Genomic DNA, 12,249 nt, shown 5'->3' on the forward strand with positions numbered 1-12,249 from the left:
TGTTGTAACCCCAGATTTGAGTGGCACGTTACTGGAAGTCCTATAGCAGAACCCCCCTGCTGCTAGCCAGGCTAGGGGGTTCATTGTAATGCTTTGCTGCAGCATTTATTAGTAAGACTACTTGTTCCTTGGGCACCCAGTCCAGCGAGCTGGAAGACAGGGAGCATGATGAAGCTGTTATAATCCAAGGGGAAATGGTTAGTACATTGCTCGAACACACACACAGATCTAGGGGCTCAGATGGGATACACCCATGGGTACTGCAGGAGCTGGCAGAAGTGCTCATCAAGACATTATTTCAGTAATTTACCAGCAGCCCTGGCTAACTGGGGAGGTCCCAGCTGACTGGAGGTTTGCAAACGTGATGCCCATCTACAGGAAGGAGGATCCAGGGAATGACAGGCCGGTCAGTCTGACCTCGGTGCCAGGGAACGTCAGGGAGCAGATCCTCTCGAGTGCCATCACATGGCACGTACAGGACAACCAGGTGATCAAACCCAGTCAGTGCGGGTTTATTGAAGCCAGGTCCTGGTTGACTGACCTGATCTCCTTCTGTGATAAGTAATCCACTTAGTGGATGAAGGAAATGCTGTGGGTGTTGTTTGCTTGGACTTTATGAAACCATTTGATTCTGTTTCCCACAGTCATCTCCTGCAGAAACTGGCTGCCCGTAGGCTGGACAGACGTGTGCTGTTTGCTGGGTAAAACTGGCTGGCTGGACAGGCCCAAAGGGTCGCTGTGAATGGAGTTAAATCCAGCCGGTGGACAGTCACAGGTGGCATTCCCGAGGGCTCAGTTTTGGGGCTGGTCTTTAACATTTTTATCTATGATCTTGATGAAGGGGATCATGTGCACCCTCAGTAAGTTTGCAGACGACACCAAGTTGGGCAGGAGTGTTGATCTCCTTGAGGTTAGGGAGGCCCTGCAGAGGGACCTGGACAGGAAAGGAGGTGCATCCAGCTGCATGGCATTCAACAATTAAAACACCAGGTGCTTGGGGCATAACAACCCATTCAGCAGTACAGGTTTGGGGAAGATGGTTTAGCTGTGGACTTGGTAGTGTTAGGTGATGGTCAGACTAGATGAACTTAAGGGTCTTTTTCAACCTCGACGGTTCTAACCTGTCTTTACCACAATCCACAAATTCTCACTTTTGTCTGACTTTCTTCCTCATCCCACTGGGGAAGGAATGACCAAGCAGCTGTGTGGTGACTACCTGCCTACCAGGGTTAAACCTCAACAAATTGACCAGCTGTGGATTAGATACATACCTGGGAGAGGAAAACAAAACAAAACTCATTTCAAGGCCTCATTCCAGTCAGTAACATGAAATGTTTGTACACTGATTCTTCTTCTGCATTGCTATCTATGTTATTTAACTTCTTTACACTATAGCTTTGTTTTTTTTTACTAATAGGAGAGAGTGACTAATACATATTTTTAAACTTTGAAAAGTTTGGCTAAAACAGAGTCATTATTTGCTTCTGGCATTTTGATGGCAGCCTGTGTGAACCACGGTTTCTGGCTGTTTTTTTCTTGCTATTCTTCTGAAATCTAAATTATTATTTTTTTTTCAAGCTAATTGTGTCTTGTGGTAGGGACTGACAAACACAATATGTAAATGGTATTTTGCTTCTGTTCTTTTTTTTTATTTTTTATTTTTTGGGACAGAGAAGAGTAAATCATAATTTCATATTTATTATTAAAGGATTTACCTGAGGGACAATATCCCAGTCAGTTTTGACATTACAGAATTCTTCTCTCAGTGAGTTTTAGAGCTTGTTTTTCTTGTACCTTCCACAGAGACATGCAGGACAAAGGCATGAATGTTCAGAGCAGTAAGAGTTTCCACACGTCTGCTCACCCACCGAATAGCTATTGGTCAAAACACAGGAAAATTTTATGTAACGTTTCTATAGATAAAATAATCCTAAGAAACATAATTTTTGCCTAAAACGTAACAAAGGACCTTGAATTCTCCAGCTAAACTTCTCAAAGCTGTAAGTATGCCTGAAAATAAGGATTTAACTTGAATCTTGTAATTTTAGAACTGAGATTCCACTTAGAAAAGAAGCATGACTGCAGTGAGTATTATTTTCAACTAAATGCTACCTGAAACACATACATTGTTAAGGAATTCCAAGCAATCATCCAAGACTTACTTTATTTAAAATTCTGTACCATATTTTTCCTAAAGGACTGGTTTACCTTCAGTAGAATTATACTAGCAAATACATGAAATTCTACCCAGACTTACAGATGCGGAGATTCCTGCTGACCTACATGCTCACGGAAGTATCACAAATCTGCAGTCTTTTTTTTTCGGCAGAGATGGCTTCCTGAGTGCTTCAGCCCATTCTCGGCTTAGGTTTGGGGTATGGAAGGCCCGAGGAAGTTAAAACATTCCCGTCTGGAGCCTTAGCTTTGTAGTGCCAAGAGGCGCAATTATCACCTGGGAAGGACTGCAGTTAGATCTAAAACACTGCGCACCCAGACCCATTTTTCTCCAGGCAGTTTAATGTTTAAAGGGGAATTAACACGTAATTATAAGCAAAATCGCTGTCGCTGGGACCGATTCCCGGTCGAGCTGCTAACAAAACCATTACCGACCGGTCCCGTCACAACCCTTCCTGCCTGAGGGCTGCGGGACCGCGCGTTTTCACGGGCATATCTGTCCCCCGCGGTAATTTAACTGCCTCTCCCTGAAAATCCCCAGCGGCAGCCGACCTCTCGGCCACCGCCAGCGCACTTGTGCGGGAATTATTCCCCATTTTCCCCTCATTTTCCGTCCTCCGCCGGGGCGCCGCTGCCGTTCCGGGCTAACGGCCGGCCCCGGCCGCCATTGCCCGGGGGCTGCGGGCGGCCCCGCCCCCGGGGAGCCGTGGAGCCGCGGAGCCCGAGCAGCCGCCCGCCCGCCGCCACGCTCCGCCCGCTGCTCTGCGCGTTGGGCAGGCCCGCCCCCGGCCCCGGCCCCGGCCCCGGCGTGTGGCGGAGCGGAGCGGAGCAGCGCGGAGCGGAGGGGAGGGGAGCGGAGCGGGCAGCGCCATGATGAACAGCGGCGGCATCGGGGTGCCGCTCGGCTTCCCCCTGGGCCCCACGTCCGTCATCCAGGTCACCAACCTCTCCTCGGCGGTAACCAGCGAGCAGATGCGGACGCTCTTCGGCTTCCTGGGAGATATCGAGGAGCTGCGCCTCTACCCCCCGGAGTAAGCGCCGGGGGCCCGGGGGGCTCTGTGTGTGTGCGCGTGTGTGTGTGTGTGTCTATGTGTGTATTGGGGGGGGGGGGAGGCCCCCCGCGCCATCTTGAGTGCGGGCACCGGAGAGTGCCGCAGCGGGCGCGGGGTCACGTGGCGCCGGCCCTTTGTATGGCGGCGGAGGTGAGCTTTGCCCGCACTTAAGATGGCGGCCCCGGACCCCGGCGGGGCAGCGGCGGCGCTTCGTGGCCGCCTCCCGCCGCCCCGCGCCTCAGGGGACGGGGATGGCCCGGCCCCGACGCCCCTCTTTTCGTCCCCCGTGGTTGAAAATCCCCGGTCCTGTGCCCGCCTCGCTCGGCAGGCCCGGCTGGCGGCGCCTTGTTGTCTGAGGGGCGGCAGCTGCCTTGTTCTCCAGAGGCCCTCCCTCCGCAGGGCGCCCGCGGCCGGTGAAAGTTAGCGGCGGGCACGGAACCTGCCTCAGGACCGCGGCTGCCCGCGTTTTGGCAGCTCCCTCCGATATCTCGGTGCTATTGTGCTGACCCCAGCGTTTCACCCAAGCAGAGCAGGGGAGGAAGAGCAGTAATCCTACTAACACATCTGATAATTTCTATTAGCGCGTCTGCGGTACCAGAGTGTGAATGACGGACGTGCCCTTTTGAACAATATATCCTTTCTTTTCCCCTCACAAAAACAAAACAGAGGTAACAGAAAGGGCTGGGGGGGGAGAAGTCATTTCGCATCCAGATATTTTGATCTTTATACTAAGAGGTTCAGAGAGATAAAAGGTATTTTAAAACTTAATAGCAAAAAAAAAAAAAAAAGGTGTTTGCCCATTTTTATCTGTTACTAGATACTTGCCTAGGTTTGAAAGAGGACCATTCAGAAATATTACGTATGACTTTTCATTACATATTACAAGAAATATTACATATGACTTTTTCATTCAGAAACATTACATATGACTTTTCATTACATACGAAGTATTACATATTACATTTACATAGAATATATGTAATCACATCCATTCCTGCAAAGATGAGCTTTAAACAATTCTAAACACTCTAGTTTTCTGGTGATTTTCATAGAATTTCTAGCTTCTTAGTTTGGGCTTTTTCTACAGTTGCTTCTTAATACACTTCCTCTTGACTAACTATATATTTTTTGTTATATCTGCTGCTTTTATTTTTTACCAACAGATATAGTAGATCTTAAGGCAAATACATATTGTTGTTTGCAATTAATCTTTGTGTCTGTGTATAACATTTTGCTTGTGTACATACATATATACATGTACATGAGCAACATTTTATATATAATTTTTATATACATATATGTATATATACACGTGAAATATACATATATAAATGAAATATTAAAATGACAATACTGCAGTAGGGTTTGACTTGAAAATGTCAGGGTTACGATGCTTTAAACACCAGTTCTAAACAATTAATTCTATTTTCCCAAGATAGGTTACAGGACTGTTAATTACTTACTTTACTGTAGATTTTATTTACAGCTTTTAAGCATAACTTTTAGAAATATGCATTTCTTTGTCAAATACTTCAGAACATTTGACCTGACTTTAATATCACAATACTGGAAAACAAATAAGGGTTTCTGTTTCTTCATGTGAAATGGAAAAGATGTGCTGCTTATTGACTATCTAAAAATACCTTTTAATAACATTATGATAAATTCAGAAAAGTGTTTCATTATCAAATGTACGGAAAGCAAAGGATTCTCAAGCAAAAACATGCCGTAATTTTAACAAACTGCAGAAATATATTATGTTTTGTTACTGCTTTTTCCTTTAAGGCCTGGATTTTTAAAAATCAAATTTTTCTATTCATTAAGGGAGGTTTGCCTTTTACATTATAGTTAACATCAGATAAAAATTCATGCCATAGCCATCATAACTTTGGGTTTCTTACAGAAATATTTTAAATTTTTGATGCATTTTGGAGCATGAGTTTTATGACCTTAATGAAACAGTGGGAAGCTAACTTATCAGTCAGGTTTTCATCTGAAAAATATTGTTTAGTAAGTTGAATTTAGTGAACTACAGGTCTCATGGATATTGGCTACTCAATGACAAATGTTAATATGCAATTTTTTATTTATTTTACAGTGAGGAGTAAAAATATAGCTTTCAGTAATTCCAGAATATTTAGGTTATGTAAATAGCATAAATAGAGACTAAACAGCAGTAAAAGCTTTGATTATAAGTAGTTAAACAAAAGCTCTCACTAAGATTGGGACTTCATTTACCAGCCCTTGTATGGAAACAGGTAGTTATAAAACAGTTCTTGCTTAGAGATAATAATACAGGATAGTAAAAGAGTAATATTTTTGTATAGACAAAGCAGCGGTAAAAGAAAGTTACATGTTATATTGCATGGAACTGTAACCTGATGTTTTTTTTTCTAGTTCTGTATTGCAGATACTCAGTGTACATACAAAACATTTTTTCTCATCTATCGAGCATGAGTTTGCAGAACCGAGATGAACATTTCTCTTCACACTGAACGTTTCTGTAACCATCCATGATTTGGGTTGGAAGATCACCCCATTCCCACCCCCTGCTGTGGGCAGGGACACCTCCCCACCAGACCAGGTTGCTCAAAGCCCCATCCAGCCTGGCCTCAAGCACTTACAGGGATGGGGCATCCTCAGCTTCTCTGGGCAGCCTGTGCCTCACCACCCTCTGTGTGAAGAATTTCTTCCTTATATCTGATCTAACTCTCCCCTCTTGTAGTTTAAAGCCATTCCTCCCCCTTGCCCTATCGCTGTACTCCGTAACCAAGAATCCCTCCCCAGCTTTCCTGCAGGCCCCCTTTAGGTACAGGAAGGCCATTGTAAGGTCTCTCCTTAGCCTTCTCTTCTCCAGGCTGAACAACCCCAACTCCCTCAGCCTGGTTTTTCACAGGAGAAACGGTCCAGCCCTCTGGTTGTTCTTGTGGCCCTCCTCTGGACCCACTACAACAGCTCCATGTCCTCTCCACCTCTCAGGCCTGTCCAGGTCCTTCTGGGTGGCATCCCTTCCCTCCAGTGTGCTGATCACACCACACAGCTTGGTGTCATCGGCAAACTTGCCGAGGATGCACTCGATCCCACTGTCCATTTCACCCACAAAGATGTTAAACAGCACCCATGTCAATACTGACCCTTGAGGTTGTCACTGTTCTCAACTTGGACATTGAGTCACTGACTGCAACTCTTTCAGTGCCACCATCCACTTTCAGATTTCTTAGAAGATCTTGAGCCATCTCCTGGTTAAGAAAAAAAAGGCATTTGAGTTAAGAGATTCAGTGTAATTTTTTTAATCACATAGCCTTTGCTGGGTGTATTTACTTATAATGGTTATGAACTACATATGATTGTAACAGTTAAGAGAATATAAAAGGAAATGTATTTGCTTTATAAAGTGTCCGCACGTATGTCATATACGTGCCATACACATGCACACACTTCATGAAGCATATACCCTTTTTTCTAATCATGTCTTTCTGATTTAAAATATAAGTTATTCTCCACCTCTTCGATGTCAGTCATATTTCTCAGCTTTATATTTTTCACTTTATCTGCTGAAATCTAATACAGAAAATCTGATTTTATAAAATATTCACATTTTTCATTAACAAAGCTGCTTTTTATAACAAAAATATAGTAGTTTCATTCTGGTATTTTTATATAAATTTGATCAAGGACATGTAGCATATTGGGGCATGGCTCTTGACAATTATTTTTTTTTAGATTTTTCCCCTTCTTTGAAGTGCAGCATTACATGTTAATTTATTTTTTTTTCCCTGATCCTCTGGTATTTTGCTGTAAGAGTAATTCAAAAAGTGTGTAGAAGTGGTGAATTTGACTAGGTGATCACTTTCACTCTACAGGAAATTCCTTATGTAGCCCTGTTCCACTGTAATTCACTGTGCACCACCCTACTGCTGAGTTGAATGAAAAAGGAGAAGGTGCATAACTTAGTAGGGAGCAAGGATGGTATATCTGGTACCTATGCATTTTGCATTTCAATGATCGTAGAGCAAAGTATAAGGCTTTGCTATGTTTTTTTTGACCTGTTATTATTAGAAGTATTCCTTTTTACTATTTCTCTACATTTCTCCTGTCACTTAAAATTAGTGTCCCTTGCTTTTCTAGGGTGCAACAGAGAATTTCTTTAAGAAACTGAGAGGAAGTCTCCATCGCTGAGTACAGTCATTTACAGATTACAATAAATAGCATCTTAGCATTAGAGTAGTTGATTCAACGTTTTTGTAACCATACAGCTTGTGGAGGGGAAGAAGGAGAAACCACTTTATTTTTTAAAGCACCAAATAAAATTGAAGTCCTTCAAGATGACTCTTCAGTATTCGCAGTGAGCTTCCTGATCCCAGTGACTTTTTCCAATCAGTGTCTTAAGACTGTTTTTTTTAAATAATGGATTCTGTTGGGGTCTGTTATTTTGTATCCCAAATAGATGGAGAGGACTTTCCCTAGGATTGTAGAGTTAAATCATAGTAGGCTCTTCGGTACTTTGTCACTTTGTGTTTCATTTTCATTGATAAAAGCCCTCCAGTTCTCCAGTCACTCCTGATCAGACATCCCTTTAAGAAGGAAGGGTTTCGTATTTGTCATGTATCTGAAAGGCTGGTACTCACTGGGGAAGTTTCTATCCTGTATTTCAGAGGGTTTCACGCTTTATTCAGGTAGCAGTAGGTGCTACTTGATTATCACTCTTATTTTCCGAAAAGGCATATGTGAGCTATGAGTAGTCTACCTTCGCATTCAGTGTTGAGGGCACTTGAGACTCTTGGCACTGAACAAGGTGTTTCCATATGGTCATCACCCTAATTTTAGCTACTGGTCAATGAAGCTTCCTTGGCACTAAAAGCAATACTTCTTTTTTACTGAAAAGCCATTAACATGAGTCATCTTTCAGTGGGTTGTTACTGGTAGTCCTTATTTACGTTTACCTATTTTCTTACAAGTAAGTTTCAAATTTTACATGATCACAGAACTGCATGCTGTTCTGGTCTCTGGAAGGCTTTCCACTGAAACTTCAGTCTAAAACAAATGGTGGATCTTGAATAACATCAGTAAACAAATATAAGCTACATGGAAGTGGGAAAAGATGTATTTTTTTAATCCACTTATTTCACTCTTCATTTGTTTTTATCAGATCTTAGACTAGCAGAGTTTATCTGTCTGCTTTACTTGTTTAATGTTCTTAGTCACTGGTGCCAAGAAACGTTGACTTAATGAGATTTTTAACAATTTCCTTGTAAGACTTGTCTCTTAAAGACTGGTGCAGGTAGCTTTCAGTGCCTAAAACGACCTTTTATTCCACTTCATTCCCAAGCCTTTTGGTAATCTCTTTGTCCCTCCCCTTTCTCATAAACAAAGCTGTAGCCTTGAGAAGAAGGACATTCAGAGACTCTTTGAGATTTTTATTTTTTTTTTAACCAGCTTTTTATAAAAAATGCACAAAAGTGAAAAGAAGGCATGATTATAAAATCCTTTCTGGAAACACACTTTTTTTTTTCCCTTTTAATCTACTGGCATGGATATTATTTTCTCTTCTGCTTGTATCTTGAGGAAAATAGGATGGGTGAATTGCAGGTTAATGATTTTTACCAAATGAGATCTGGGTTTCTTCCTGAAGCTAAAGACTTCATCCATGTTAGGAAAAGTTGCAGTGTATTTGAAAATGGTGTGGAAAATTAGATGGTAAAGAAGACAGAAAGAGTGAAAAATGGTATAATGACAGCCCATGTAAGAGAATTACTTCATGTAGTAAGAGTTGTTGGTTACTACCTCAGGGCATCTGTGGATTTGCCACCTCTGTGTAGAAGGAGAATGTCTTCAGTAGAAGTCCTCCATCAGCTTCGATGGTACTTTGTCACGGAAGTCTGAGGAGAGGCTACTGAGGTTTTGAATTAATCTGTGCATGGTCCTGATTTGGCTACAGATCTGAATTCCCACATTGAGAACAAAGAACTGCTATCGTTGTTTTAACAACTACACGGCAATTTACCATTTGCAAAACTTCTGATACTGAGTTTTCTCAAGCAGGAACACACAGAGGCCGTGGAGGACAGAGGAGGGAGGCATCCTGCAAGTGTGTGTGTGTGAAAAGTCCCTAGAAAACCACACTTGTGTTAAGTCATGCCAATGTTTAAATATACAGGAGAGTGAGAGGGAATGCTGTGTTCCCTACTTTATGGAATATTGCCTGAAACTTTGTCTGTTTGGTGGTGGTTTTTGTTCTTTTTGTATGGTTTTTAGTCATCCTAAAGTTATTTATGTTTAAATTTACAAAATGTGCTGTTCAGTAAAGTATTAATTTGGTATCTTTCTTTTGGCTGTTTAGATAGACTTCATTGAGAACAGGAAGCATGGCTTATCTTTCATAGCTCTAAACAAGACAGTTTCAATTTGCAGTACAGGTACAGTTGAAATCTGATGCTATTTTGCAGGGTGTGGCAGTTTTTTTTTTTTGCCTTGGCTCTTTACTCTAGTATGCAGACTGCTCCTACAGCTTTGGATTGTATTTCAGCATCCTAGGAGATCAGTTATGTCTGAGGTTCTTAGTTCCAGTCATGCTTTTATGTTACACTCATCACCCAGTTGAAGTCTGTTTCAGAAGCCTTCAAAATTCCATTTGTAGTGCTAAGCCTTCAAATGTGGCTGTAAGATGATTTTCAAGCAGTTAAGTATTGAAAGTCTGTATTGATAAACAACTGTATTTTCGCAGCCTGAGTTGTTTGAGATCAGGAGGACAGACACAACTGTCTGCATGAGGCATTGAAAGCCCTGCTATAATATTGCTTGCTTCTGGGTGACCTGGAATGTCTCTTTCTTAGACTTCACCGTGTCCTGCAGTGTAGATAAGACCTTTGAGATGAAACATGCAGAGCCTTATTTGGATATGATCTGTGCATGATTACTCAGAACATCTTATTTCAATACATTACTTATTTATGTAATTTTCTTTTCCACCACCACCCTGAGAAAATCTAGAACCTTAGATAGATGTTCTGAGGCCTTTTATTTGATTCTTTTTTTACTGTAGTTTTCTGAAAGGGTCATTCATATATACGAGACGAGATAAGTTTTGAACAGTCTGAACCACAGAATCTTCACTGGAGACTTTAGCCATTTGAGCTGGAACAGTAGAATGTGTATTAAATATATAAATAAACCAAACCAACCAACAAACAAAACCAACCCCACCCCCAAATAAAACCCCAGAGCCACACAGAAAAGATCACACCCCTCACCCCAAGAAAAACACACAAAGAAACCAAACTACAACAAACATCTTCACAGTGAGTAATGTCTACCTGAGAAAGTCAAAGCTCCCTGACAGCTCTGATGTTGGAAAATGTTCTGAACCAAGACCTTACAGGTGGTTCAGAGGTCTTTCTATAAATTTATTTCCTTCCTAAATCTGAAAACTTAAAACTGTGAAAACATTGCCCACCACAGACAAAATGAATGGGGTAAAGAAATGTAGTCATCTTGCAGCGTTTTTCTAAATTGTAAAATCCTGACTTTCATATGTATTTTATTTCTCTCCCACTACCTAAAAAATACGTTTTGAAAAACAAATGTTTTTGGTTTTGATCATGATTACAGTCTTTACAAATGGTGCTTTCTGACATGTCTGTTGATATATTGTTTAATGGATAAACACATTACCCAACATGTGTATTTGTACTTTTCTTTGTTATTCTAACTTAATATACTGAGTGAATTCCTCCTACCTCCTCTAGTATTATCCTGTTCTGTATTATGCCAAACTAAGGTGAGGGATAAAAAGGATTTTTGTTACATTAGTGAACCCAGACCAAATATTTGAAAGAATTCCCAAGATTTTTTTATATTAATAAGAATTAACAAAATTTCCTTGGTGAAGATCTAAGGAAGTTTATCAGTTATTATGGGCTAATATTTGAAGGACAAACTGAAAAATGACCGGGCTTACTGTTTTGATTTCCTAAAAAAGGACTATACAGAGGAAAGAAGAGATTTATTGTTAATTATTTACTAGATGTTTGATTTGTGGTAGTTAGCATAGTAAATTTGTCCTAGTTTCAGAAAGTTGTATAGCAAGATTTGTAAAGAAAATAAGACTTGTGTATTTGAGGTTTTAGCTTGTGTAAGTTTTTATTAAAAAGGTGATATGCTTTTTTTTTAGTGACATAGGACAGAAATTAGTAAATTTCTATAGTTCTGTCTTTTGGGTAACTTTTCCAGGAAGACTGGTTTCTCTTTTTTTATTTTTTTATTATTAAGAAATAATGGTTAAAAATACACGCATACCTTTATTCAGTATAACTGATTGTTTTTTTCCTTTTTTATCTTGCAGCAACGCACCTCTTGCTTTTTCTTCCAAAGTATGTTATATTAAGTTCCGTGAAGCATCAAGTGTTGGTGTGGCCCAGCATCTAACTAACACGGTTTTTATTGACAGAGCTTTGATAGTTGTGCCCTGTGCAGAAGGTTGGTATTTTAAACATTTCTCTGTAATGATGGTCTTTGTCCTGTCTGCTAATTGTTTTAAGCTTTTCATGTAAGGAGATGGTGCTCTGTTGTTATTTTATTTTATTGCTTTATGAAAAAAAAAAAAAAGACTTGAAACAACATTTAGAATAGAATTAAGAAACCTAGCTATAGAGATTTAATTTAAATTCATCATTAGAAAAAATAATTCAATTTAAATTAGGTTAATTCAGTTTTTCCATTGTTAGATGCTTTGGGGAGAAAATAAGGTAAATTTTTCCCCTTCAATATGATCTTTGACTTTGCAAGCTTATTTGTACACAAAGCTCTCACTGAAGTCAATGGAGCACTGAAAATCTTTTGTAATTGCCTTGCACAGTTAACACTGCAGTTTGGATCGTAATATGTGACTTCTCTTGGCGGGGGGATTTTTTTTTTTTCTTTTGATGATGCTCGTTACTTTTTTTTTTGTATCGAATCTCCATTTGTCTTGTCAACATGCAATGTATGCATTCAGCCATTATAGATTTATCTAATTTAAAATATT

At 40.6% G+C, this 12,249-nt stretch overlaps 1 protein-coding gene across 3 annotated transcripts in view; it reads left to right on the plus strand.

Moving 5' to 3' along the window:
* Window positions 1-2,941: 2,941 nt before the first annotated feature.
* SREK1 (splicing regulatory glutamic acid and lysine rich protein 1) overlaps window positions 2,942-12,249 on the plus strand; it is a 38,718-nt gene continuing 29,410 nt past the window's right edge. The window contains exons 1-2 of one of the 3 annotated variants that reach the window (XM_082783445.1): window positions 2,942-3,206; window positions 11,569-11,702. In XM_082783445.1, the coding sequence (XP_082639571.1) occupies window positions 3,046-3,206; window positions 11,569-11,702 (295 nt within the window). In that variant the 5' untranslated portion in view covers window positions 2,942-3,045. Of the gene's footprint in view, window positions 3,207-11,568; window positions 11,703-12,249 lie in introns of those variants that run through there. The other 2 variants (XM_082783446.1, XM_082783447.1) reach the window with 2 other exon arrangements.

The sequence above is a fragment of the Aythya marila genome (assembly GCF_965140915.1).
Source record: "Aythya marila genome assembly, chromosome: Z".
Lineage (NCBI taxonomy): Eukaryota > Metazoa > Chordata > Aves > Anseriformes > Anatidae > Aythya > Aythya marila.